Here is a 25,862-nt window from a genome sequence, read left to right on the forward strand (position 1 = left end):
CAGCCGACGCCGCAGCGACACAAGCGGCAGAAAAAGCAGCTGCCATGGCAGCAGAAAAGCAGCGCGCTGCCGACGCCAAGGCAAAGCAAGCGCGCCAAGAAGCGGAAGAAAAGAAAAAACGGGAGCAGCTCGAGTGGAACAAGCAACTCGCAGAAAAGCAGCGACAAGCAGACGAAGCGGCAAAAGCCCGAGAGATCCAAAAGTTTGGGCAAACATGGCTCGCCATCCATTTTGAAGCGCGCGACCGCGTCGTTGCTCGGGCCGAAGCGCTTGATTCTCAAGAACGCGACGCGCTGCGACAAGTCCAGCGCCTCGCCGTGCAAAAGTTGCGATTTGCCATGTGGCGCCGGTTCGTGCAACAACAAAAGCGCCCTCGGTACGTCGCCATCTCTCTTGAACGGCAGCTCATTCGAACGTGGCAGCATCCCTGGAAATGCCGTGTTTCGACCGTCCGTGGGGCGGTCGCCAGCCGCGCGAGTCGGGGACCCACTCGAATCGTTTTTGAGCCACTGCCCCCGCCCAGTGCCGCCACCATGGACGGCAAAAGACGCCACCGCCACCGACGCATGTTCCCTCGCCATCGCTGGTCTACAGCGCCAGCTGCATGCCCCCGTGAATGCAGCCGCGCTGCTCGCGTCGCGCCTCTGCCAACGACACCCCACGGACACGACGGTGGAGTATTCGATCGGGCTCATGTCGGTGGCGTCTACGGACGAAGCGGCGGCGTTGGACGTGATGCCATGGCTCGCCGCCAAATGCGGCGTCGTGACGCCGCTGGCGACGCCTGTGGTGCACCGGGTGCACGATCCGCACACGAACCATGCGTTTATCCTGCACCTATCGTCCTTCCCGGCGTCGACGGCGCCTTGTGCTATCTGGACGGCCGTCGCATTTCATTCCGTCGACCAGGTTCGACCGTGGGTGCGTCGAGTGGTCGCGGAGGTGGTAGGTGCAGCTCTTCCCACGGCACCCTCCGTGGACGTGCACCTACTCGCGCTCACCACCCTACCAGCGCAAACGGTTCAGTCGGCAGCGGCGACCGAGCTGGACGCGATGCCAGCCCAAGTTCACGTTGCATGGCACGTGGGTTCATGGGATACCGCGCACGACACGGTCACGTTGTTGTTAGAGCACATGGGTGCAGAGGCTGAGCTGCACCCACACTTAAACGCCGTCGTGAGTCTTCGTGACACGATCGACGACGTGATCCGCATCACGCTGCACCAAAGCAGCGTGCTGACGACCCACTTCTCCGACGTTGCCGCGCACCTACACGACGCCCTACAGCTCCTGCACCGCCTGATTGAAGCCGCAGGTCGCACCGACCCCTTGCAACACTCGTCCCGAACGATCATGGAAGCGTTTCTGCAGGCGGTCCCAGCGCCGGCGTCGCAGAGCACCGTCGCTTGGATCCAGTCCCTGCCGACACTTCCGCCCTCCCAACGAGACCTCGCGCTGCACTTGGTCGACGCCGCGTGGCAGCATCAAGAGGATGGCGCGAGTCCAGCCAAGACGATCGTCGCGACCGTGTTTGCCGTTGTGTTGAATGGAATCCCTGGCATGGACGATGCCGTCGTCACATTACCCAAGGCGTGGGTTGTCGAGTGCCGCGCCCTGTTGCAGTCCATTGCTTCGGACACATCGCTGCTGTGCCCAACCCAACGCAAGAGCAAGCGGCGCGTGGACGAGGATCTCTCGACGAAGGCACTGGTGTCCTTGATGTTGCAGTCCCGTCAAACGAAGAAGCGAGTCGCTCCAACAACCCCACGTCGAACTCGAGCGGGCGACGCGACGACGCGCCAGGCTCTCCATGCCAAGTGGAAGCAGAGTGCCGCTCGACAACGCGCCGTCCATGCCCTGGACCGCGAGAAGGCAGCGCATGCCGCGTACCGCCGCGTCCTACACGCTGCGCTCGAGTCGTGAGTGGAAAACGTCCCGTCAAGATACTGTGGGAACCTTCCTCGGGCATTTTCCCACGGATACGCCGAATTCCCCTAAAAAATAGGACATTTCCCCGTGGCCACGTCATCGATGCTTGGTTTCGCCAATCAAACGCGTCGGATTCGGTTGGCCGAGACAAGCTGGCGAATAACTGGTCACGGTATCCCACGCCATGTGCGGATTTCCGGTACACTTGATATTTGTATGCGGCATACCTCTGGACGAATAAAAGCAATCGATTTTCCACCAGTGAACGTTTCCCAGTCACTTTCTGCTGATTGCTCTGCTAAACACTCGTTTGGGTACGTGCGCGCCGCCGCCGCCGCCGCGGTTCTTCTCCGTCCATGGCGCTCATGCGATGTGTGTAGCATTCGTAGCATCCAGAAGGGAACCATGCAGATCTTCATCGATGCGTTGGGGGGTCGCACCCTCAACTTGACCGTTGCGAACGACGCGTCCGTGGCCTCCGTCGCGGCGCAGGTGGAAAACTTGGAGTTCATCCAAAACTTCCGCTTGACCGCGGCCGGCGTCACCATGCACGGCGCTCAATCGTTGGCCGACTACAACGTCTGCGACGCGGACACGTTGAAGGTGACGTTCGACTTGGCCGGTGGGATGCGTGCCAAGTGGCGCAAGAAGCGCATGCGTCGCCTGCGTCGCAAGCGCCGAAAGATGCGCCAACGCGCCAGATAAATGTCTGATGCGACCAACCCCCATGGACATGCTGACTCGCAACGACGCGCCGCTACCTCTCGCTGCGACATCGTGGACGTAGTTCTGCCCTCAGTGCATTGAGCCAAGTTGAATACATCGCGTTCAATGCACTTGCTCTTTCGTCCAGCCGTGACATGGAGAAAACAGGGTGCTCGGCATGTTGCATGTTGTGTAGGAATGGGGGATTCGACGATGAAGAGGGACGTGCACAACACAACACTGGAGGTGCTGCTGCCGTCATACAGAGTCGTCTGCGATCCGACGAACCGCGTCCACCATGATCGTCGGCCATGGCGGGATGGAGGCGTCCGTAGCGTAAAGTTGACACGCTTGGTGTGGTGGTGTGTGTTGCCTGTGTTAGTCGGAAACAAATGCGCTCGAGATGGCTTCGAGGGCCAAGAGGCTGGCTTGTTGCTCCGCCTTGACAACGTTTTCAAGCCCAGCCACCTTGGCTTCTAATTCTTGGACGCGATTTGTGAGTTGCATTCGATCGGTCTCCATGTACACCTATGGCATGTCGTGTGCTTCTTCGAATCCTATCGACGACTTCTGTACCTGCCATCTCTGAAATTGCTGGAACAGCTCTTGTTGCCGCGCTTCCATCTTGGCTTTCCACGGCGCACGGATGGACGGGTCGACACCAGTTTGGTGGTTGTCGTCGCTTCCAAGCAAACCTACCGTGCAAAATGGCCCACGGGTCTCATGATGCCAACGAAACGATGAAGGCAACGTACTCAATGCACCGCGATTGGGTCGGTCGTGCTCGTCCCCGGACATGGACGACATACGTGACAAGAGGTCGTGTCGGAGAATGCCGAGCTGGGTCGCCACGTCTACACAACATGCCATCGCGTCCACATTCAGCTGAGCACATTCACAGCGATGTCCACCGATCACGAGCACCATGTAAAGTACCTGCTTGCATCGATGGGAGTTGTGCTCCCAGCCCTGCCACGCGCTCTGCAACACGATCCAACTGCCCTTCCAAACGCGGCACCAGACTCTCCAACGTCTCGACTTTTATGCACAATCGATGCACGACAGAGTCGCTCTGTCGTACACAACACCACCATCGTGACCACACCATTCAATGCAGAATGGAATTGCTTACTTGAGCGCGGTGTTGATGCGTCATGTTGTGCGCTTCAAACGCCATGTTCATGGACGCCATGGCTTCGCGTCGCATAGGATCGTCGTGGGGGAATGCCATCTCCGACGGCGCGATTGCTTCTGCAGCAGTAGGTGAAGGACAGTCGTCTTGAAATTCAGCTTCGTCGTGGATGCTGTGGGTGCGTGCGCTACTACTTTGAGGCGAATTCAACGCCATGGAAAAGCTATCGCGGTCGTTGTCCTGATGGTCCATTTCGTTGCATCGATTCACCTCGCCTTTTGCAATAATGGCATGGCACTGGAACACAATGCACGACGTGGCATCCCATGTGCATGAAAAGCGAGTGACTACTTACGTTCATGGGTCGAAGCATCGAACTGCTTCCTACAGGGTCGAGCTGTTGCGTCGGCGAGGTTGGTTTGGGCACGATTGTGGGTGAAATGATGCATTCGACATGAGGGGTCACCCGGCTCATGCACTCCTATCGGGACGCGACACTTGAAACAACGAGAGCTTTGAACGGAACAACGCATGACGACTTTTTGATGCATGGATGGTATCAACGGGGCCTCCGAACCTCGTACCAGCAATTCAGCAAGTCCCACGCGAGTCGCCGGGTCGTGGATGGAATTGTCTTCGCCAAGTCGAATTTCTCGTAGTTTGGTTGCCGGGTTGCGAGTGATGGCGTCTCTCAACGAGCATAAGCCGTCGACAGTGATACAGCAGTTCTACGGCCATGAAAGACTGGGCTTCATACGTGGCGCTCGGCGTCGACGCAATTCACCTCAATGTTCAAGCTCGTAAGGTTGGCTTGAGCACAAGTGCCCGAGATGAGCGCACCGACGGAGTGGAAGCCATCCGTGCTGATCGGGTTGTACGACAGGTCCAAGGATTTTAAGTGGAGAGGGACATGCCCAGTGACGTCATGAATAGACCTGACGGACGTGAGTGGATTATGACCTTTGGGCATCGTACGTGATGTTATTGTAGCTGACAAGCAACTCACGAACAGAAATGGCGAGAACATAACTGAAGCCAACGTTCGAAATGCCGTTGCCGCTCAAGTCCAGTGTGTCAAGGACCCAAATTCCTGTGCCACTTCCCCTTCGGACAGACGTTCAGAATTCGACATGTCTTGCAGAGTTCGTGTGAGCAAGAAAATGCGTACTTGGAGATGCGGTGGCGACCATGCACATGACATTTCTTGGGTTGAAAGGCATCAGCGATCGCACGTGCACCACCGTCGCCAAGATTGTTTTGCCGAAGTATCAATGTTCGTAATCTCGAGCACAACTGCAGCGTCTGGCCAAGAATCAACCCCGCTAAACAAAACAAAGGTAAGAAACGTCGAGAATGTAATTCGAATCGCATGACTACACCTTGTCGAGGGAGCTTACAGCTTGGGAGCTCCAAGTGTTCGATAGGAGGCAACAACGACGTTAAGGTCATCAAAGCCGTCATGCTTACATCGCGACACCTGTGAGGAATCCTTCAGTGACCATGACAGCAGATTTTGGACGTACGTATCAAGAACAAGTCTCCTGAGGCTGCCTGTTTCTTTGAAGCAACGAACTAGAACAGTCACGACTCCTTCTGGCAACGGACACCGTGACAACTTTAGCGTCGTGATTGTGAACGTATGCATAGCTACAACAACGAGTGACTGCTGCTGCATCATGTCCTTGCGACATACGCAAGAAAGTTTGGGTGAGCTTCTCTAGCGAGAATTGGTCCAGTTCTCCATCCGAAAGCTCCAACGTCGTGAAAGTTGGCTGCTTGAACGCCGAAAACAACTTGAGGACTGTTGACACCGTCGTGTGGGACTATCCAACACAACTTATCCATCATGCACAGCTTCCTCGCACGGCGCGAGTCCATTCACTTACGAGTTTCATTACATGACACACGTCGTCTTTCACAGTCACAGTGCCGCCGCATCCGCCGGCACACGCGCGCGATGGCATGCCCCTTGAGTTGTGGAACGATTTGAACGAAGATCCGGATCGCCCAATCAGCGGTCGGCAATACCTCCCACCTTGCGCGCGAATGTCGAATGGTTTATACTTAAACTTTGTATGAAAACAGAAAACGAGTTTGCCAAAAAATCGATTTTTTGGCCATTTTTTCTTACAACAAAAATTCTGCTGAAGCGCTCAACACGGAGGTCGCCGCGGACGGGCGATTGTCCAACGAAGCGGCGTCGTCGTCAGAGATGCTTTCGTGGATGTAGTCTTCCGACTCGCGGATGTCATCCATGGTGTCCAGCATCGTGCTCGGTCGATCTTCTAGCATCGCCACACCAAACAAGCTGTCTTTGGGGTTGAAAAGACTCGGTTCGCACGGTTGCTGAGGAGTTGTCAGCGCCGTTTGCGTTGCAACAGGGGTGCTTGTTGCTTGGGCAGTTGCTGGTTGCTTGGGGTAGTCACCACCACGGGAAGAGTGGACTGCCGTTTGGGGCGAGTCGAGGCCAAACTCGGGATCAAACGCGTCTTTGCCCTCTTCCAACGACTGAGCTCGACGACGAACGACAAAGAGCGCTGTGGCGGCAACTGCAAGTGCGCACCCGGCACTCAAAAAGATCGTGGGTGCGGGGTTGGACGTCGAAGAGTCGGCAGACGACACACTGGCATTGATGCCACCTGAGCTCCCAATAGATGTCGAGTCGGAGGCGGTCGGCGGTGCACCTGCTGCACTTCCAGCAGCACCAGAGCCCGCCACACCTCCAGCAGCACCAGAACCGCCCGATCCAACTACGACCGGGGCATCCGCAGAGTTCGTTGCGCCGTCGCTCGACGAAGACACCAACGTTTCCGCACTTGCCGTGAACAAGTCGTTGGTGGCCGACGCATTCGCAAACGTATTGTTCATCGCATCCACGGCAGTCGAGTTCGTTTCAGTCAACTCGACAAAGGAAGTTGTGGCAATCGTGGTAGGTTCCAAGGTTGTGGCCGCTTCAGGCGTGGCTGTGGTAAGCTCGTCAGTCGGTGCCGCTGTCGTCGCCGGTGGCGAGGCTTCAGTTGTAGTCGGTGGGGCAGTCGTCGGTGGTTCCGTGGGAGGCGAGGTAGGCGGGGGAGTCGGTGGTTCCGTGGGAGGCGAGGTAGGCGGGGAAGTTGGCGGCGGAGTTGGCGGCGGAGTTGGCGGCGAGGTAGGCGGGGAAGTTGGCGGCGGAGTTGGCGGGAAAGTTGGCGGCGGAGTTGGCGGGGGAGTCGGCGGAGAAGTCGGCGAGGATGGCGGCGGCGCAACGTCAAACTTCCAGTTGCCTGATCCATCGACGAGGCCAAAGTGCGCTTCGTACTCGGGTGCTTTGCCAGCAATGTCGCGGTGTTGAAAGTAGAACGGGATGCCGCCGCCATTGCCGTACGACCACTCGGAATAGGACTCCCAGTACGCTTTCGCGTTGGCAAAGTTGCCGACATGGCCGTTGTACGTGCCGGTGGTGGGCCACCCCGTCTCGGTCAGCTTGGCCTTCCCGCCGTACTTGGCCGTCACGCGCATCCATCGAGTGTTCAGGTCGTAGATCGGGCGCGAGATCGAATCGGGCGATGAACCAAAGAACGGGTAAATGTTGACGCCAACAACATCACACGCGGCAGCGAGCGCTCCAGCACCCAAGAAGTCGCCATCCACTTGCACCGACCCGACTGGCACGCCGAGGCGACTGAGACTGGCCTTGACTTGGTTGACTCTGGCGACGACGGTTTGCTCGGACACACCGTTGGACAAGTCTTCGTTGCCGACGTAGACAGCGACGACCGTGTCCGGGTGCGCCTTGATGCCGGCCGCAATCGCGTCAATGTCGGCTTGGACCTTGGCATCCCCGCTGCGGATCCAGACGCCGGCGGCAATTTGAAGGCCAGCTTTAGCGGCGGCCACAATCGCATTCGTGCTGCCCATTTGGGTCTCGTATACTCGGACGGCGGAGAACTTGGACTTGATTTGGCGAAAGTGCGCGTCGATGTTGCCAACGTCCGCCACGTCAAAGCAGACGCCGCCGGCCGCCGCGTCGATGGACACGAGCGAGCACGCCGATAGAACGACAAGGATCAAACGGGCTTGCTTGGAGGAACGACCCATGCGACGTAAACGAAGACGAGTGCGCAGGAAGCACGTCGTCGGAGAATGACGGCATCGCTCACCCGCGCCGTCGTCGGTGAGTAATCTCATGTCGAAGTGTTGCGTCGTGTATTTCCCACGTTGTCGGCCAAATCGCACGTAGGACATTGGGATTTACTCATGCGACGCAATCTGATTGGTGGGCTGAGAATAACACATGGGTGGGACAATTCGTGGCGGCATTTACCCCATCGAACGGGAGTAAAAACCACCGACACACGTCGCGATCGAACGCACGTTTTACTATAAAACGTGTGACCAGGCAACACGAACCCATTACCACGAAATTTCGTGCTCCGCCCGCGGCACACATTGCTGGTGGATACGCTGTGGCGCGAGCATGGTGGCTGCAATCGCCCACGAGGGTTCTTGACGAGACCCGCTTCTCCATCTGCCTTGCGTGGGGACCTCAACGACAGACTATGCCTTCCATTCGATTCCGGTCAAAAGTGAGATGGCGTGCGTTACGGTTGCATCACTATGCAACATACGTCGGGCAAGATGTGCAGTAGTATTGGTCCTTTATTTTATCCAATCAGGTGCTTTATTCGCTTTGATTGGCTAAAAGAGTGAAATCTAAAAATAGACGTAATACGACACGAAAGGGCACGTTTGCGACCGACGAGAGAGCGCGATGGCAGACAAGAAGGCCGGCGGGACCGTCGTCAAATGCGACGAAGTGTCCAAGAACCAGATCTGGCGCGAGCACCTCAAGAAGGAACTCCTGATGGAAGGCCCATCCACGCCCTTCCAGTTCAACCCCAAAACTTGTACGCACGTTCGGAGTGGAGCTGACTTCACAAATTGCGTGGCGCCTTAGTGAGCTCCGTGACGCCGAAACCGACCATGATGAAGCCATCTGACTTTAGCCGCGCTGATCCCATCGGCACCGCGTCGAACGTTGTGGCTGAAAGGGTCAAGCAAAACGTGAAAAAGCCACAGGAGCTCTCCGATGTCCCCATGACAGAGGCCATGAAAATCGGGTTCGAGCATCACCCATGATAGCGGATCGCGCGAGCGTAAATGTGTGGTAGGTGGGCCCACGAGCAAGCATGGAAGAATGGCCGGGGGGCAGTCACCAAGCGATGGTACAGAGGGCGCGGCAGGTAATCTTGTCTCGGTTGGCAATGACAATCCATCTCGACTGTTCTTAGCACCGACGTGACGGAATTCGCCGACAACTACTGCACGATGGCCGGGTGCAGTCCATTTGCAGACAAGTCGACGCGCTGAAATGACGTAACAACAATAACGTATGCATTGCTCGGTCGTTCGGGTTCGACACTAGTTGGCGTTGGTTGCGCCATCCACCGACGACCCCGACGATTGCGATGTTGGGTTCATGAGGGTTTGGAGCTGTGTCGAGCTCGGCGTCTTGACGAGCTGCGGCAGCATGCTCAGAGTCGGCAGCGCATCGGGTTCGACGCCGTTGCTCTGCGCTTGTTCGTCGTACGCAGCCAACTGGTTCTTGAGCTCTTGAATGTGCTGAAGGATTCCTCGTCGGTGACCTGCCATCCCACGACGTCAACATATCGCGCCCACACGACGGATCCGACCTTTTTTAACGTTCATCTCGATCAAGTCGCCTTCGTCGATCGTGGCGACGCCGCGAAGCGTGTCGAAGCCGTCCTTTTCAAAGTATTCCGTGTACTCGCCCAACTCGAGCTGTTTCAACCAGTTGCGTACAGATATGATGTCTACCGGCCATGACGATGAGCAGCCGTCGATGGTCCCGACGGATGCACACTGGACCTCGGTTCTGCGACACCTGGGCATTCGGAGACGGTCGCTGGTCCTTGGATTTGAACGAACTCACGTCGTCGTCGGGCATGGCGTATTCAGCATTGCCTTTTTCCCATGCCTGCAAACACACATCGTTGTCGTCGTCGACTCGTTCGACAACACGAACCCCCACCTGCAAACGGGACGCCAGAGCACTATGCCCCGCTTCAAACGCGCAGCGCGACGGAGTTTTGTTTGTCTAGCGCACGGCCGTGAGCACACTCGATCAAACACACGGCAAGACCCCCCTCACCAATGTCGGCCGCTGAAGCGCGTTCGGGTCGCGCGTGTGTTTAATTAGCCACAACGCGCAGTCCTTGTGGCCACCGAGGGCCGCCCAGTGCAGCACGTTCCGGCCAAACTGCCCGATTCGCAGGTCAACGTGCATATGGGATGTCCCGGCTCGCACCTTGTCGACGTCGGTCCACACGTCAAAGCTCTCAGCGAGGATGCGCAGTGTAGACAAATGCCCCGACCCCGCGGCCCAGTGCATGGCGTTTTTGCCGTTCTGGATGGCGCTGTCGTCAAGAATGGGATTCGTGAAAGAAAAAACGGGCACCTTGTCTTTGAGGAAGCGCAATGGGTACGCATGGTTTACATCCATGATGATGCGCTTGATCTCGTCGTCGTTGCCGTCTTCGGCGGCGTGCACAAATTTCTTATCAAGCAAATCCATCAGCACGCGTTCAGTCGCTGGGTGGTGTGTGGGCGGGCATGCGTACTTGGGAGATATCATACCACGACTTGAGGAACTGCATGCACTTGCCCTTGTGCTTGTCTTTGGCCAGTTGGTATGCCGTGCGGTTGTCCTGCGCATGAATGGCCAAGAATCGGGCGGCGGCGATCAAGACGGATCGGAGCACGCGACAAACTTACGTAGCTCGTGACATGGATGTCGATACCGGCCATACACAGGTACTGCACGACATCCTTCCGGCCCTTGGACGCCGCCCAATGCAAGCACGTCCCGCCATACTACGACGTGTGTTGGTGTGGACGGGTGGGAGGCACGTACTTCGTCGATCGAGTTGATGTCGATGGGGTGGACCCACTCTTCCACCAAGAATTTAACCACGTCCAAGTGGCCATTCAGTGCCGCCGCGATATGGGGCGTGCGGCCAAACTAGAATCGAGATCATGCTCAAGGTGGGTCGGGATTGCCAAGGCATGGGACGTACCTTGTCCTTGAGGTTCAACGGGATGCCGTGTTCCACCAACGCAAGCACGACTTCCAAGTGTCCATAGAACGCCGCGTAATGCAGCGCCGTTTGACCGCTCTGCAGCATCGTCGTTGTTGTCAGCGACTCCAACCAAGAGATCAAGGCATAGTTCAGTTCAACTCGTACATCGTCGACGGCGGGTTTCATCTCAGGAACGTTGAGGAGCCACTGAACGACTTCCAGTTGACCTGACGCTGCAGCAGCATGCAATGGCGTGCATCCATTCTACGTGAAAGCGTCAGTGTTCGCACGGATGCGCGTGAGGACAGGACAAGTGCGTCGACGGCATACCTGGTTGCGGTAATTCACATCGACAAAGATGTCTTTCACCAAGTAAATGACTTCTTGCAGCTTCCCTCGATGCGCCTTGCGAATCAAGATGTCTCCAGTCGTGAATCTCATCATGCCCTGCCCACTCGGTGCCGCGCCGATGCTGCCGACAAGTGGAAGATGGCACACCGAGTCGCTCACAATGTACTCATTCATACAGGTTCTTTTTCCGCTTTCTTTACAGCATCGCTGCAAACCATCGCATTATGTTCAAAAGGTTTTCGTAAATTATTTGATTTCACAGGACACGTATTGCGGTAGTACCAACAATGTCATCGTTGTTGATGGTGGATGCGGCCGAGCACTGTGTGCGCGAACCATAACGTGAGACGGCGCCGTTCCTTCTCCCGTGGAGTACATGTACGAAGCCTCAAGCAAGGTGCATCTGTGCTCGGGGTTCTTTGAACGCTCGCCCACTCTCGCTTGCATCACGGGCTTGCTGTCTGCGGCCATCACGATGGAATGCACTGCGAGCGCCAAGCCTATGACCTTGCATAGATGCTCACCTGCATGCATGTACGCAACATGCACAGCCTCACTTCGCGTTGGCAGCAGAGCTCTGGAGAGGTTGACGCGATGTCGCGCCTGATGACTCTCCCACAAGCCTTTACCGCACGACGTCAACCCGCATACTCATTTCAAGTTAAATTTGAAGCATACATGGCGACAGGTAATTGATTTCAGAAAGGCGCGCACTTCGAACGTCGATCGATTTGAACGAGTGTCGACGTCGCGCGATGGCAGCGGGACGGCATGCAAAGACCTCCTTGTTCATGGATCTCCCACCGCTTGTGTGGGATGCACACCTCGCACCGCTCCTGACGCTTGCGGAAGTCATGTCCATCTCGACGCTGAACCGATCGTTCAGGAGTCTCATGCACGACGCCGTGACCCTCCACCAACCAGCGGAGATCAATGCATCCGTGCAAGATCTCGAGGTGATAACATCCACGTGGACAAACCTTAAAGCGATCACGTTTAAGCCGTTCCTTCGCACTGACGAGCCATACCACAACAACGAATCTATCTACAACCTTCCCCGAGGACAACAGGTACGGCTCCCTTGACGACATTCCTCACGGAGTTGATTGCAACAGGAGAACACGGATGAACCAGAGGGAGAAATCGACATCACGGATATTGATCCACACGTGGATGATTTTGTCGAGAACCTCATTGCTCAAAGTGTGCGCGCAATCCGCGCGACCGACAATTTGTTGGCTTTGTTGAGCAAACTTGTGCCGCACATTCAGTCGCTTGACCTCAGTGGAACCCATCGTGTTAGTCTCTTTCCAGGTACTTTCATTTCCTGTTCCACTCGATGTATGACTGTACGTGGAAGGCGTCCATAAGCTCAAGCACTTGAATCTCAGTGGGACGTCAAACGTCCGCGGTCTCCAGCACCTTAAGACACTTCCATCCATCGACATGAGCTATTGTCACGACCTGTCCGACTTGACGCCGCTTGCCGGCATCGTACGTGCCTTGATTCATGTCGTAAATCGTCATGGCCGTGCTGGGCCAAGCTCTCGCCTTGATAACAGGTCATGCAGGCGACTGTGGACCTCAGCTACTGTCACGCTGTGTCGGACATTACGCCGCTGCAAAACGCCACGGCGGTGTTCCTCAACATGTGCAAAAGCATCAGGTCCGTTTCTTTCGTCGCCTGTTTGTCAGGTCATCTTGTACCGACTCTCAGTGTCTTGTGTAGCCAAGTACATGCGCTGGCGACGGTGCACACCGTGAGTCTGCGCAACTGCTCTGGCATTCGCGATGTCTCGGCCTTGGGGCATGTCCACACTCTCATCTTGAGCGGTTGCAAGAATGTCACCGATGTCAGCGCGCTGACACACGTCCATACTCTTCACCTGAGGTGATGAACAACTCGTCATACACTAGCTCGTCGTGACGGGAGTTCAACCAGCGGGCTGGACATTGAGGACGTCTCGATGCTCGGCAATTGCGTGGAGCTCAACCTGAGAAAGTGCCATCGCGTTTCCAATGTGTCTAGCCTCGGTAAGCCCAACCCTTTGCCCGAAATGTACTGAGCACATGTACGTAGGGCGCGTCAAGTCGCTCGACCTGAGTGGGTGCAGTGCACTGGAAGATGTGTCTGCGCTCCATGGCGTGCATACGCTCAACCTTTCGTCCTGTATGTGCTTGTCGTTGGATGTTCTTGGGCGTGGGTAGCATCGACTGACTAAAAATCTACAGGCAAACGCATCACGGACGTGTCAGCGCTGCGGCACGTTTATCACCTTACCTTGAGCAATTGCGAATCGTTAGAGAACGTGAATGTCCTCGCGAAGGACGGCGGCTCGTCGATTCGTCACTTGGATTTGTCCAATTGCCGCGGCGTCACCAGCATCTGCGCGCTGGGACACATCCCTGTGCTCAACATCAGTCGGTGCCAGAATATCACGTCGCTGGAGGGCCTTTCACATGTGCGCAACCTCGACATGAGTTTCTGCAGACAACTCTTCGATTTGTCGCCACTTCGCAGCATTCAAGTGCGCATTGCACGCTCTATCCTCGTCTCAAGCATCCTCCGTAGGTTATCAATGCCTATCGTTGTCCTCGCATCACCGACTTGTCGCCCTTGGCCAAAGCTGTCAAGGTGAACCTTAGTTGCTGCCCCGGCATTCAAAACGTATCTCCTCTGCGTCATTGCCGCGACATCGACCTGCGCTTCTGCGATGCCCTAGTCGATGTGTCACCATTGAGTCACGTGCCCTCCCTCAAGCTCGCTGGCAAGTCCCATCGCCACGACTGGTCGCTCACACCACACGTTATTCTGCAGGTTGTCAACGCATTACTGACGTGAGCGCACTCACTCACGTGCAGCATCTCGACTTGAGCTACTGCCATGGCATCAAGGACGTCCACGGGCTCGCGCGCGCCCAGACTCTCAGCCTCCGCAATTGTTCCCAAGTGGAGGACGTATCTTCATTGGGCCGGATATACTCCCTGAACTTATCCGGATGTGAGCTGGTACATTTTCGCGCGCTTTTTCATTTTCAAAGTTGCCGACCTAAGGACGCGTGTAGGTGACGGACGTGTCGGCGCTGGGGAACGTAACGAAACTCAACTTAAGCGACTGCCAGAACATCCGGGACGTGAGCATGTTGCAGCACGTGCGATCGCTGGACTTACGCTTCTGTCACGCCGCTGTGAAGGTCGATGACCTGCGCCGACGCAGCACTGGCATCGTGCACACTCAAGGATGCCTGTCAGCCTCTTAGTTTCACTTTCATTGGTGTGTACGTATGGCTTATTCCGATAGATGAATTTCTTGCATTAATTTGCTACTTGCGAACCGATTCGTCTGCAAGGCCTTCGCTTACAAAGTACTGCTGCACCTTTTGTGCCACGTCACGGCCTTCGTGAATAGCCCATACAACCAGTGATTGACCACGGCGACAATCCCCTGCCGCAAAGACCCCTGCAATGAACACTCGAGTTGAGCTCCAGCATTGTACAACGAGATTTTACCAGGCATGGATGTGACGTAGTTTTCGGTCCAAATGTTCTTGCGAGAGTCTATTTGCAATTGCAGTGTTTGCGGCAATGCTTGGTCTGGATGCAGGAACCCCATAGCGAGGATGGCCAAGTCACATGGGTATTTTTTCTCCGTTCCTGGAATCGCCTCCTTGCTTCCATCTTCTAGAGTCCTCGACCACGCCGTGACCTATTCCACGACCGATCAGGGCCGAACTTATCAGCAGCAGCAGCACAGTCGAACCACATGCGTGAGATGTCCCAATTCGTCGCCTTCAAAGCGCACAGTAGATCGCTCATATTGTCTTGGGTCTTCGCCAAACACGGCGAGGACTTCAGCGTGGCCGTAATCTACCCCATGGATCTTGGGGTATTGAGGCCACGGATTTGCGGGGCTGCGCGTTAGTGGTGGCGCCGTGTTGTGCTCAAGGTTCACGATAGAGCGGCATCGATGACGCAGTGCTGTCGCGACTACGCACCACTTGCGTTACACGCTTCAGCGAAGACACGTACTGCAGTCCGTGCCGGTGTCGCCGCCGCCAATAACCACAACATCCTTGCCTTCGGCATTGATCCAATCCTTGTTCCACCGACTCTTGAGGGATCCCTCTTTGCTCGCAAGCAGGCGCTTTTGGTTGCTCGTGAGAAATTCCATGGCAAAATGCACCTGCCGCATCGAGCTGAAGCCTCGAGCTGGACAAATCCAAGCTTACCCCCGCGAGATCTTTTCCAGGAACGTCGGCGTGGCGAGGAATCGACGCTCCCGTGCACAGCACAATCGCATCCATCTGCACGAACGTGAACGACGGTGACATCATGGCTCCATTGTCGGACGCAACTTACGTCGGCAAGAGATTCGCGAACATTTGAACCTACGTCTGCATTTGTTCGGAATGTAATGCCTTCGTCATGCAGGAGCTGGATGCGTCGGTTCACGGTGGACTTGTCCAGCTAGTCGCAAGTGAGATGGGACGTCTCGTAGTGCCGTGAAGAGTACCTTCATGTTTGGAATGCCGTACATCAAGAGGCCTCCAATGCGATCTTCCCTCTCAAACACGGCCACGGAGTGCCCCATTTGGTTGAGCTCATCGGCCGCCGCCAGCCCCGCAGGACCCGACCCCACGACGGCAACATTCAACCCCGTTCGCATAGGAGGAAGTCGTGGGGTGATCCATCCTTCCTCCCAAGCCCGGTCGACGATTGCATATTCAATGTTCTTGATCGTCACAGGTTCTTCCACAAGTCCTGCCACACAGGCACCTTCACATGGAGCAGGACACACGCGCCCCGTGAATTCAGGGAAGTTGTTGGTGGCGCTCAAACGTAGATGTGCTTCGCGCCACTCGTCACGGTACACCAGCGCATTCCATTCTGGAATCAAATTCGCGACGGGGCATCCCGACAAATGGCGACTCTGGCAGAACGGCGTCCCGCAATCCATGCATCTTCCCGCTTGCGCCTTGCGCTCGGCGGGGGCGCGGTAGGTTGTGTTGATTTCATGCCAATCTTGAATCCTCTCGGTGGCAGGGCGGTAGGCATCAGGGGCGCGTGGAATCTCAATGAAGGACCGCTCCACTCGGCCAGACATGATCTTGGGGGCATGCGACGTCGACGTGCTCAACGTCCGCGCCGAAATGCGTTGTAGGCGCAGCACCATCGAAAGAAAACTGCCAAGCGCATCGTCAAGGTATCCTTGGACACAGTACACGTACACTGTACATCTCGTACAAACTCCCCGAAATACATCAATATACGCTTCGTACAATGATACTATGGCGTACGTTGTGTACATGCAGAATGTTGTTGATTGGGCAAACACAAAGTGCACTTTACAGTCATTTTGTTTCTCGGGGTCGCATGCGGCTTCGCCATGGCGCAGCAGTACGACGCGGCACGCCGAATGGCCGCCAGCGCCATGAATACTCATGCTAACGGTATTCCTTCGTTGGCCATGTGCAGGGTTGATGCGTTGCGCGGGCAAAACTCGAAAGAATTTCGTGTTCGAAACAGTTGACGTAACATTCTCGTGGACAACCGTAACGCTCTCGAACAGCAGGAAATGTCACGTCGATGGCGAGACGAAGCGTCGAGTTATCGTGATGGATGGGTAGTACCGTCTTTGTTTCGATTCACGTCGGCTTCCCAGAATGAGCACCACGTGCCACACGTGATGGTGGGCGCGGGTCGGTTCAGCGGACCATTTCATCGAATCCGACAGATGGAATAAAATATGTGACAGCCCCCGCGATTCAAAACCGCTCTTAACGCAAGTTGAAGTTCCTAACTTGCCGTCGTCCCCACTCTACCTCGTCGAAACGCGATGCCATTCACCCCATCTTCAGCCACATCCTCCACGCACCTCGGCCCCAGCAACACTCGCGCTGTCTCGCCTATGGATATCCATCGGGAGCATGCGCCGAATGCTTTGCGCGATCATGGATGTCCTGCAAACCCCAAGGCACGAATTGACGCAAACACAAAGCGTTCGCTTTTGATTGGCTGATCCAAAATCTCTGGCCTTTCATTGGTGGATTTCCTCCACAAGATTCGTCGGTATTTCGAGTACTGGTCCCCATTCTTCAACTCACCATGTTGCGCGCGTCGCTGTTGCGCCATCGCGGAAATGTCGTTCTGCGCGCGCCGCATGCGTCGCCTCTGTCGTCGTACTCGTACTTTCGCAATGCGCCGAAGCACCCTGCAGCGTCGTCGTCGGTTGTGGGGCAACGCCTCAAACCTCAGGCCCTCCTGTACCAGCGCGAGCTCGAAAAAGACAGTTGCGGTGTCGGCATCTTGGCGCAGCTGCAAAAGAAACCGTCGCGAAAAGTTGTGCTGCAGGCCAACGAAATGCTTGTCCGCATGAGTCATCGCGGGGGGTGTGGATGCGACCCTGCGTCGGGGGACGGCGCTGGCATGCTCGTCGGGATGCCTCACAAATTTATTCAACGGCTCGTCGACGAAGGCGCGTTTGGCGGTGCCCGTGTCGCCCTCGTCCCCGAACAGTACGCCGTCGGCAACGTCTTCTTCACCAAGGATTCCGCATGCATTGAAGCGAGCAAGAAGTCGTTCAACGCGCTCGCGAAGGATTTGAACTTGACTGTCGTTGGGTGGCGGTCCATGCCGACCTCCAACCACGAATTGGGACAGACGTCGCTCGCGTCGGAGCCACACATCGAACAAGTCCTCGTCCTTCCCCCGCCTAACTTCTCCAACGACCACTTTGAGAAGGAACTCATGCGGTAGGTAGCGGACCTGTCTCGATCCGGTCAATCCCCATGTCGTTGCATATCAATGCGCGTCACTAACTCTTCATCAGGTTACGCAGAGTCGCGACAAGCGCCAACAAAGAGAGCGAGATGTACGTTTGCTCGCTGTCGAGCCAGACCCTCGTGTACAAGGGCCAGCTCACCCCAGGCCAAGTCATGCCCTACTACGCTGATCTCCAGGTCGACCTCGATGCCGTGTTCTTGGTAAAATGTGTTGTTCTCAATCGAATACACAGGCACACGACTTCAACTCGCACTTGGCACTTGTGCACTCGCGCTTCAGTACCAACACATTTCCGTCCTGGGACCGCGCGCAGCCATACCGCGTGCTGTGCCACAACGGCGAGATCAACACGTTGCGCGGCAACAAGAATTGGATGTTTGCACGCGGGTCCAAGGCGCACAGCGCGTACTTTGGTCATGCCACGTCGTCGCTCTTGCCCGTGTGTTCCGACGACATGAGCGATTCCGGCACGATTTGCCGCTTTCTCGATACGCTGTATTCAATGCATCGTTGTAGGCAACTTTGACGCGGCGCTGGAACTGTTGACGACGGCCAGTTCGTGCGACCGGTCGCTGCCGGAAGCAATGATGATGATGATTCCGGAAGCATGGCAGACACACATGTCGATGCCGGCGGCCAAGAAAGCCATGTACCAGTACAACGCGTGCATGATGGAGCCATGGGACGGTCCGGCCATGGTCGCGTTTACAAACGGGAAGACAGTGGGCGCGTCGTTGGACCGCAACGGACTGCGACCGAGTCGATACTACGTCACCACCGACGACCACGTGATGCTGTCGAGCGAAGTCGGCGTGATTGAAGGGCTCATGGAGGCCGACGTGGCGGCCAAGCACCGCCTCGAACCCGGCAAGATGTTTTTTGTTGACTTTGACCAAGGCCGGATCGTTTCGGACGACGAAATCAAAGCGACGGTGAGCGCCGCGCGCCCGTACGGCGAGTGGGTACAACACATGATCCATTTCCAAACGCCGGCAGTTGCGGCGGCGGCCGCCACCCAGCCAGGCACGGCCCCTCTCCCTCCGGCCGACATGCCGCGTCGCCTCAACCTGTACGGGTTCACGACGGAAACCATGGAAATGCTGTTGGTCCCCATGGGCCTCGAACACAAAGAAGCCCTCGGGTCCATGGGCAACGACGCGCCCCTCGCCGTCCTGTCGGAGCAGCCCAAGATGCCCAACGAATACTTCAAGCAGCTTTTTGCACAGGTAACTTGAGCGTTTGCTGTTGGGCTTGATTCATGGAGGATGGGTGGAAGCGCATTGATGGCTGCGAATCAACCAGGTGACCAACCCCCCGATCGACCCGATTCGGGAAGACCTCGTCATGAGTTTGCGATGTCCCGTCGGGCCCGAACAGAATGTGCTGGACGCGTCAGCAGATCACGCAAAGCGGTACGGCGGCGCTTCGAATGTCGCGATCTTTGCCGACGGATGCAGGGATGGAGTGTAACTCTGTGACTGCATGCAGGCTGATCGTGGACCATCCGGTGCTGTCGTTGGAAGACTTGCATACACTCAAGTATGGCATGGCCGACTCGAAGTGGACAGCCAAGACGGTCGATGCGACGTTTCCAGCGCATAGTGGCCATGCAGGGCTCGTCCATGCGCTCGATCGTCTGTGTGAAGAGGCCACCACCGCGGTATCGAATATTGCAAACGACGGCCATCCATCATGGAGAAGGATGCGTTGTGCATTAGGCCGCGCAAGGACAAGCGGTGCTCGTGTTTTCAGACCAAGCTGCCGGCCCCGATCGGTTCCCGATTCCGTCGTTGCTTGTCGTTGGCGCGGTGCACCAGCACCTCCTACGCACGCAACAACGGACGTCCGTCGCGATCTTTGCCGAATGCGGAGATGCCAAGGAAGTGCATGACTTTGCGACGTTGCTCGGGTTTGGAGCGGACGGCGTGTGTCCGTATATGGCGTACCACGCGTTGGGGTACATGAACAGTGAAGGGCTTGTCGAAGCCATCGCGAAGAAGAAGGTGGAGACGGCGGCGCTATGGGCCAACTACCAGACGGCTGTCGGGAAAGGCCTGCTCAAAGTCATGTCGAAGATGGGCATTTCGACGCTGCAGTCGTACAAGGGCGCGCAGGTGTTTGAAGCGGTCGGGCTTGGCGCTGACGTGATTGACCGATGCTTTTACGGCACAACGTCGCGCCTCCAAGGTGTGTTTTGGAGGCAAGTTGTCGATGGGTTGACGTGGCGATGTGCGTAGGCAGCAACATGGCGACATTGTACGACGACATTGCACGCCTGCATGAAGCTGGCTTCCCCACCCATTCCCTGGAAATGCCGTTGGTGCGAAACCCGGGCCAATACCACGCGCGCGAGAACGGCGAGTTGCACTTTAACACACCGAGCGCGATCGTCGCGCTGCAGACGGCGGCGCGTACGCAGTCCCGCGATGCATATGGCCAATATCGTGACTTGACCAACGCCGCGTCCAAGTGCGTTGCAGCCATCGGATGTCATGGGCTGAGTGTGCGACTGGTAGACGCGTCACGCTGCGTGGGTTGCTCGCGTTCCAAACGGTGCCGGAGGAGCGTCGCCCGCGCTGGGACGAGATGGAGCCGATTGCCAACATTGTGAAGCGATTCAACACTGGTGCGTTGGCGGCGTGTTTGCCGTGTGTGTGACACCGACGCGTGAAGGTGCCATGTCTCTTGGTTCGATCTCGCGCGAGACCCACGAGGCGCTCGCGATCGCGATGAACCAACTGGGCGGTCGATCGAATACGGGCGAAGGCGGCGAAGACCCGAAGCGATACATGCCTCAACCCGTACGAACACAGCACCAACCATTCCGCCTAGAGTTTTGCCCATGCCATTTGTAGGATGGGGCGCCGAACCCGATGCGATCGGCCATCAAGCAAGTGGCGAGTGGACGATTTGGCGTGACGATGCATTACTTGTCGAATGCCGACCAGCTTCAAATCAAAATGGTTTCTCGCAACCACCCAACGATGGACCTCTGACCGACGATGTAGGCGCAAGGTGCCAAGCCCGGCGAAGGCGGCGAACTTCCTGGCCACAAGGTGTCGCCATACATTGCCGCGCGCCGCCACACGACTCCTGGTGTTGGCTTGATTTCGCCGCCGGTGTGTGTCAACGTTTCCCAGCATGATACGCTGATGGACGATATGTAGCCGCACCACGACATTTACTCGATCGAAGACCTCGCCCAGCTCATCCACGACTTGAAAAACTCGAACCCGACCGCTGAAATGAGCGTCAAACTTGTGTCCGAAGTGGGCGTCGGCATCGTGGCGGCTGGCGTCGTCAAGGCCAAGGCCGAGCACATCACAATCAGTGGCCATGACGGTACAATGCACGACATGTGCCGTGAAATCCCCCGATCTGACGTTGTTGCAGGCGGGACCGGCGCATCGTCTTGGACGGGGGTCAAGCACAGCGGTCTGCCGTGGGAACTCGGTCTCGCGGAAGCCCAGCAAACGCTCGTGCTCAACAACCTGCGGTGCGACGGGACAGACATTCGAATCCATCTCATGCGCGCGTGTTGTTGGCAGGTCGCGGATCAAGTTGCAAACGGACGGCCAGCTCAAGACGGGCCGAGACGTTGTAATCGCCGCGCTGTTGGGCGCGGAAGAGTACGGGTTTGCGACGGCGCCGCTGATTGCGCTCGGCTGTGTCATGATGCGCAAGTGCCATTTGAACACGTGCCCCGTCGGGATTGCCACGCAGGACGAAGAACTGCGCAAGAAATTCACGGGCATGCCAGAACACGTTGTCAACTTTTTGTGGCTCCTGGCCGAGGACGTACGTGCGCACGGCATACACACGTGCTCATCGATGGCCGTGCGTAGATTCAAGAGATTGTGCGGTCGTTGGGCGCTACGTCGCTGGACGAAGTGATCGGCCGTGCTGACTTGCTCCAAGTGGACGAATCGACGCTGCACCGAAAGACGTACGAATCGAGCCGTCCATGGGATGGCATGACAGGTCGTTGTAGGCGGCTCCTGGACCTGTCGCCGCTGCTCGTGAACGCGCAGACGCTGAGCCCAGGCAGTCGCATTCGCTACGACCCCAACGATCAGCAAGACCACGAGTACGTGTTGCCAGTGGTTCGCTCCCTTGATGCGGTCATGACGGACGGACGCAGGCTGGACACGATCTTGGACCAGAAGCTGCTGACGCAATGCGCGTTGGCCATCGAAGACGGCACCCCCGTGCAAGTAGCGCTTCCGATTTCAAACGTCGACCGAACCGTGGGCGCGCTGCTGTCCCATGTCATCACCAAGAAGCACGGGGAACGAGGTTGTGTACAGGATGGATGTGTGTATTCGACTCTGATGCAAGTGCTCCCCCTCCAGGCCTACCCCCCAACACGATCCGACTCCACTTGCATGGCCATGCTGGCCAGTCGCTCGGGTTTGGGCTCGTGCGCGGCGTGGAGTTGAAGGTACTTGGCGATGCCAACGACTACGTGGGCAAGGCGCTCAGCGGCGGCACTGTGATTGTCGCTCCCGAAGTCGAGCGCGGCCACAACCAAACGATCGTTGGAAATGCTGTCTTGTATGGCGCGACGAGCGGCAAGGCGTTCTTTCGGGGCAAGGCCGGGGAGCGCTTTGCCGTCCGCAACTCGGGCGTCCATGCGGTCGTCGAAGGCGTTGGGTATGGGCCGTGCAAACCAAGTAGACATTGCCTGAGCATGTGTGTTGTAGGGACCACGGGTGCGAGTACATGACGGGCGGCCGCGTGGTGATTCTCGGCCCGACGGGGCGCAACTTTGGCGCGGGCATGTCTGGCGGCATCGCGTACGTGTACGACCCGTCCAACGAATTTGCCGACAAGTGCAATCAGTCCATGGGTGGACTGGAGGCGCTGGACGAGGACGAGCAGTTTGTCAAGGACCTGATCCAACAGCACGTTCAACACACCAACTCCCCCGTTGGCGAGACCATCCTGGCCGACTGGGACGCGACCAAGCACGCGTTCGTCAAGCTCATGCCCCACGACTACAAGCACGTGATGGCCACCACACAATCCACCAACGTCGTTGTGGAATCGACGGTAGAGGCAAGACGTGTCGAGGTCCATGTCAGCCACTAGTTTCGATGTCCGGAATGAGTACTACTACCTAATCGAGGTTTACCTACTGCATACTAGTACGTCGTATCACGACCACATCGACGTACTATCCAATCAGCAGAAAGGTACACACGAGTCCAGCCAATCAAAATGCAAGAATCCAGGCGCATCCACCAATCCAACGCATTTCTTCCACCAGCACGCAAGATTGGAGCCGCACGATTCATCCACACACAGCGAGTATAAAGCGCCTCGCGCCATGACCTCGCTGGATGCCGAGGTTTTCATGCAGCATGCATGTACGACCGTATATTTCAAAGCCTGCGGACTACGTCGGCGATCCTGTCCTGGGGCGTGCCACGGTACCTTTTGATGGTTTACAAAAACCACATGGACAAATCGAAACGTGTATGTGGTGTGTACCGACGGACAACGTGCTCTGTTGACTCGTGAGTCCTGCACGGCGCCGAGGGAATCGATCGGACTGGAGAACCCGTACGACCTGCACACCCATCGTCGTACCGCCACCCATTTGACCGACCGCGTTCGAGAGAGACGACAAATTGCTGACACCATGAAACGAGTCCAAGGGAATGATGGGCAGTCGCTAGAACGACGTGGTTGGCGATCGATCTACATATTGCCGAGAGATCTATCGAGCACGCGCAGGTGTTGTGGCGGCTGTGGGGATGTATCCAGGTACCTGTTGCCGCAAGACGATCACGCAGCCATCTCTGTCGCCACCTCTTGAACCGTACATTGCCCACGACGTAGGGGCGACCATGCGCTCGATGTATTCACGTCCACCATCACGGTGTGGGTCTTGAGTTTGCATGATAACACACATGTCGGTCCCGTTCCCTGCTTCCCAGCGCTCTCCTTCCTTCTGGCGTCGAAGCGCCCGTTCATGCCGGGTCTCGATCGACCCCACCCCCACCTGCAACGTACAGCGCAGTCGGTAGCGTCGGCGAACAACGCGCCCCCGTTCGAGTTGGGCCGACCCCAACAGGCATTGCGCCCAAGGAAGCGCCGCACCTCTGCCGAATCGATCCCCACCGCTTCGTCGCCACAGAATCAGAATGCGTGTAACCCTCGACGGAGATCGCCCCCACCGAAATTGTAAATTTCGGCAATTTGGCGGGAAGGCGGGGGAATTCCCAGGAATGTTGGCCGGTTTTTACAATTTTGGTCCTAAATAGGAGAAATGTTACAAAAATCCCTGAATTCGATGTGGACGACGGCTTTGCTGCTGTTTCCGAAACCGAGCGCACTTTGGAATTCGACCCGATCCGCCGACGCCGCCCGGGACACCCACGAGCGCGACGCCTTTTACGTCCTTGCAGTAAACTAGCTGCCTGTGACTGACTGCTCGCGTTCCCCCGCTCCACACTCGCATGATGATGTCCGAGGCAAACGTCGGTAGGATGCTGCGCAACGCGAACGAGCGCGAACGCATCCTCGATCCGAAACAACTGCTCCATCATGAAAAGTACACACCCTTCAAGTCGTGCACCGCGTGCCACATCTGCACCAAGTCGTTCGGGACATTCCGGCGGCGCGCCCACTGCCAACTCGTACGTTGGTCTCTCGACATCGTGTACCTCACATCTCATCATGCATTGCAGTGTGGGAACGTCGTGTGTAGAAGCTGCACCCTCGACTACATCGCGGACGTCGCAGGCAAGATCGTTGACGCCCGTGTGTGTTCTCCATGTGACGGAAAACTGGACGTCGAATTCAGGCAACGCACGAGCTCGAGGGCGATTGCCGGAACCGTGCTGTCCCGGTCGTTCATGTCCCGACCAAATCCTCTCGCGACTCCGTCGTCGTCCTCGTCGCACGTGAGCCGCAAAAAGTCGCCGTCGCGCCACCGTCCCGAGTCGCACCCATCTTCAGATATCGCGACCGAGTCCACGCCGTACTTTTACGCGCTCGACTTCAACTGGTCGCATGCATGGCCGAAACCACCGTTCATTCCCCACGACGTGGAACGAATCAAGTCGCTGTCCATGTTGGACGTGCGGCGGCACGACTTCATGCAGAGCGCGGTGCATTTTGCGTGTGAAGTATTCGACACGCCGATCGGCGGCGTCAGCTTTATCGACGAGCACCAGCAGTGGTTTGCGTCGTCCAGGGGTCTCGCGCAAGAATTTATTCCACGCCAAGCGTCGATCTGCGCGCACACGATCGCGCTTGCGGCGCCGATGGCGGTGCTCGACCTCGGCCAAGACATCCGATTTCGCCACAACCCGCTTGTCACGGGCCCGAATCTCGGCTTTTACGCGGGGGCGCCGATTTTGTCCCCCGATGGACACGCGGTCGGGACCGTGTTTGTGATGGACTTGGCGCCACGAAGCGCGTGCGATTTGTCCAAACTCGCCGTGTTCGCCCACGTGGTGTCGACCAAGCTCGCCGACGTCCGCACCGACAGCGCATCGCCCACGGAAGCGTCGATCGCGAGCGATTCCCCCACAGACCGCGTCATCTCCGCGGTTGACGTGATGTCCCCGTTGGAATGGACCCCAAGGACCTGCCGTGGGGTTTGTCAAGTCTGCCACAATCGGTTTTCGCTGTTTCTGCGGAAGCGCCATTGCCGCGTGTGCGGCGAAGTCGTGTGTAAGAACTGCGTGATGCTTGTCGCGGTCGACGGCCTCCCGTCATCCCGAAAGCCCGACACGCCTCGACACCCTGGAACGCCTGTGCGGGACGTGATCGTGTGCCTCGAATGTGTTTTCAAACCGACGACACCATCCCAGACCGGCTGCAGCCGCACCGTACCGACCAAGACCATGGAACTGGACGACGACGAAGATCTC

At 57.1% G+C, this 25,862-nt stretch overlaps 10 protein-coding genes across 11 annotated transcripts in view; 6 read left to right on the plus strand and 4 right to left on the minus strand.

Moving 5' to 3' along the window:
- Positions 1-2,165, plus strand: part of H310_13183 (hypothetical protein) — a 5,888-nt gene extending 3,723 nt beyond the window's left edge. The window contains exons 5-6 of the mRNA XM_008880583.1: positions 81-376; positions 423-2,165. Coding sequence (XP_008878805.1) covers positions 81-376; positions 423-1,923 — 1,797 coding nt within the window. The 3' untranslated portion in view covers positions 1,924-2,165. The remainder of the gene's footprint in view (positions 1-80; positions 377-422) is intronic.
- A 169-nt stretch (positions 2,166-2,334) lies between these two features.
- On the plus strand, positions 2,335-2,634 carry H310_13184 (hypothetical protein; the record flags this gene model as incomplete). The annotated part of the gene is made up of 1 exon (XM_008880584.1): positions 2,335-2,634. One exon carries the CDS (start codon positions 2,335-2,337, stop codon positions 2,632-2,634), a length of 300 nt encoding a protein of 99 aa, XP_008878806.1.
- Positions 2,635-2,996: 362 nt separating this feature from the next.
- Positions 2,997-5,755, minus strand: H310_13185 (hypothetical protein). Its single transcript, XM_008880585.1, has 14 exons — positions 5,653-5,755; positions 5,460-5,589; positions 5,290-5,413; positions 5,146-5,243; positions 4,935-5,088; positions 4,742-4,870; positions 4,551-4,701; positions 4,351-4,494; positions 4,122-4,247; positions 3,767-4,063; positions 3,571-3,706; positions 3,390-3,488; positions 3,211-3,329; positions 2,997-3,162 (listed from the first exon to the last, which is right to left on the minus strand). Exons 1-14 carry the CDS (start codon positions 5,728-5,730, stop codon positions 3,013-3,015), a joined length of 1,935 nt encoding a protein of 644 aa, XP_008878807.1. The 5' UTR covers positions 5,731-5,755; the 3' UTR covers positions 2,997-3,012.
- Positions 5,756-5,859: 104 nt separating this feature from the next.
- H310_13186 (hypothetical protein) lies at positions 5,860-7,927 on the minus strand. The gene has a single exon (XM_008880586.1). The coding sequence runs from the start codon at positions 7,838-7,840 to the stop codon at positions 5,894-5,896; it is 1,947 nt and encodes a 648-aa protein (XP_008878808.1). The 5' UTR covers positions 7,841-7,927; the 3' UTR covers positions 5,860-5,893.
- Positions 7,928-8,513: 586 nt separating this feature from the next.
- Positions 8,514-9,112, plus strand: H310_13187 (hypothetical protein; the record flags this gene model as incomplete). The annotated part of the gene is made up of 4 exons (XM_008880587.1): positions 8,514-8,649; positions 8,700-8,862; positions 8,914-8,985; positions 9,034-9,112. The coding sequence occupies 4 exons, from the start codon at positions 8,514-8,516 to the stop codon at positions 9,110-9,112; spliced, it is 450 nt and encodes a 149-aa protein (XP_008878809.1).
- Positions 9,001-11,358, minus strand: H310_13188 (hypothetical protein). Its single transcript, XM_008880588.1, has 13 exons — positions 11,173-11,358; positions 11,008-11,106; positions 10,840-10,938; positions 10,677-10,784; positions 10,538-10,636; positions 10,384-10,470; positions 10,221-10,319; positions 10,071-10,169; positions 9,915-10,022; positions 9,795-9,860; positions 9,632-9,740; positions 9,436-9,576; positions 9,001-9,387 (listed from the first exon to the last, which is right to left on the minus strand). Exons 1-13 carry the CDS (start codon positions 11,284-11,286, stop codon positions 9,164-9,166), a joined length of 1,452 nt encoding a protein of 483 aa, XP_008878810.1. The 5' UTR covers positions 11,287-11,358; the 3' UTR covers positions 9,001-9,163.
- A 525-nt stretch (positions 11,359-11,883) lies between these two features.
- On the plus strand, positions 11,884-14,453 carry H310_13189 (hypothetical protein; the record flags this gene model as incomplete). The annotated part of the gene is made up of 11 exons (XM_008880589.1): positions 11,884-12,263; positions 12,309-12,507; positions 12,554-12,687; positions 12,765-12,859; positions 12,923-13,084; positions 13,136-13,227; positions 13,274-13,363; positions 13,426-13,721; positions 13,766-13,934; positions 13,967-14,202; positions 14,259-14,453. The coding sequence occupies exons 1-11, from the start codon at positions 11,949-11,951 to the stop codon at positions 14,451-14,453; spliced, it is 1,983 nt and encodes a 660-aa protein (XP_008878811.1). The 5' UTR covers positions 11,884-11,948.
- Positions 14,454-14,482: 29 nt separating this feature from the next.
- On the minus strand, positions 14,483-16,366 carry H310_13190 (hypothetical protein; the record flags this gene model as incomplete). Its single annotated transcript, XM_008880590.1, has 7 exons — positions 14,483-14,653; positions 14,704-14,899; positions 14,954-15,180; positions 15,223-15,376; positions 15,423-15,497; positions 15,553-15,660; positions 15,707-16,366. The coding sequence occupies 7 exons, from the start codon at positions 16,364-16,366 to the stop codon at positions 14,517-14,519; spliced, it is 1,557 nt and encodes a 518-aa protein (XP_008878812.1). The 3' UTR covers positions 14,483-14,516.
- Positions 16,367-17,298: 932 nt separating this feature from the next.
- On the plus strand, positions 17,299-23,120 carry H310_13191 (the record flags this gene model as incomplete). Of its 2 annotated transcripts, XM_008880591.1 has the most annotated exons (20): positions 17,299-17,945; positions 18,023-18,152; positions 18,209-18,443; positions 18,493-19,202; positions 19,279-19,388; positions 19,465-19,636; positions 19,695-20,163; positions 20,214-20,445; positions 20,493-20,602; positions 20,650-20,777; positions 20,832-20,939; positions 20,985-21,095; positions 21,144-21,318; positions 21,370-21,472; positions 21,525-21,774; positions 21,822-21,922; positions 21,968-22,063; positions 22,118-22,272; positions 22,329-22,629; positions 22,680-23,120. In XM_008880591.1, 20 exons carry the CDS (start codon positions 17,299-17,301, stop codon positions 23,065-23,067), a joined length of 4,731 nt encoding a protein of 1,576 aa, XP_008878813.1. In that variant the 3' UTR covers positions 23,068-23,120. The 2 variants fall into 2 exon arrangements, with proteins under 2 accessions (XP_008878813.1, XP_008878814.1); XM_008880592.1 differs by having other exon boundaries at positions 22,118-22,629.
- Positions 23,121-24,440: 1,320 nt separating this feature from the next.
- Positions 24,441-25,666, plus strand: H310_13192 (hypothetical protein; the record flags this gene model as incomplete). Its single annotated transcript, XM_008880593.1, has 3 exons — positions 24,441-24,620; positions 24,672-25,538; positions 25,574-25,666. 3 exons carry the CDS (start codon positions 24,441-24,443, stop codon positions 25,664-25,666), a joined length of 1,140 nt encoding a protein of 379 aa, XP_008878815.1.
- Positions 25,667-25,862: the final 196 nt, after the last annotated feature.

Source organism: Aphanomyces invadans (genome assembly GCF_000520115.1).
Source record: "Aphanomyces invadans strain NJM9701 unplaced genomic scaffold supercont1.48, whole genome shotgun sequence".
NCBI classification, from domain to species: domain Eukaryota; phylum Oomycota; class Saprolegniomycetes; order Saprolegniales; family Verrucalvaceae; genus Aphanomyces; species Aphanomyces invadans.

Coding starts and splice junctions, on each gene's coding strand:
- H310_13185 (XM_008880585.1), bottom strand. CDS start 5,730: ATGCCATCGCGCGCGTGTGCCGGCGGATGCGGCGGCACTGTGACTGTG. Junction 3,707..3,766: donor CGCATCAACACCGCGCTCAA/GTAAGCAATTCC, acceptor TGTGTACGACAG/AGCGACTCTGTCGTGCATCG. Junction 3,489..3,570: donor ACTCCCATCGATGCAAGCAG/GTACTTTACATG, acceptor CATGTTGTGTAG/ACGTGGCGACCCAGCTCGGC.
- H310_13186 (XM_008880586.1), bottom strand. CDS start 7,840: ATGGGTCGTTCCTCCAAGCAAGCCCGTTTGATCCTTGTCGTTCTATCG.
- H310_13188 (XM_008880588.1), bottom strand. CDS start 11,286: ATGATGAGATTCACGACTGGAGACATCTTGATTCGCAAGGCGCATCGA. Junction 9,741..9,794: donor CTCTGGCGTCCCGTTTGCAG/GTGGGGGTTCGT, acceptor GTGTGTTTGCAG/GCATGGGAAAAAGGCAATGC. Junction 9,388..9,435: donor CGAGATGAACGTTAAAAAAG/GTCGGATCCGTC, acceptor GTGGGATGGCAG/GTCACCGACGAGGAATCCTT.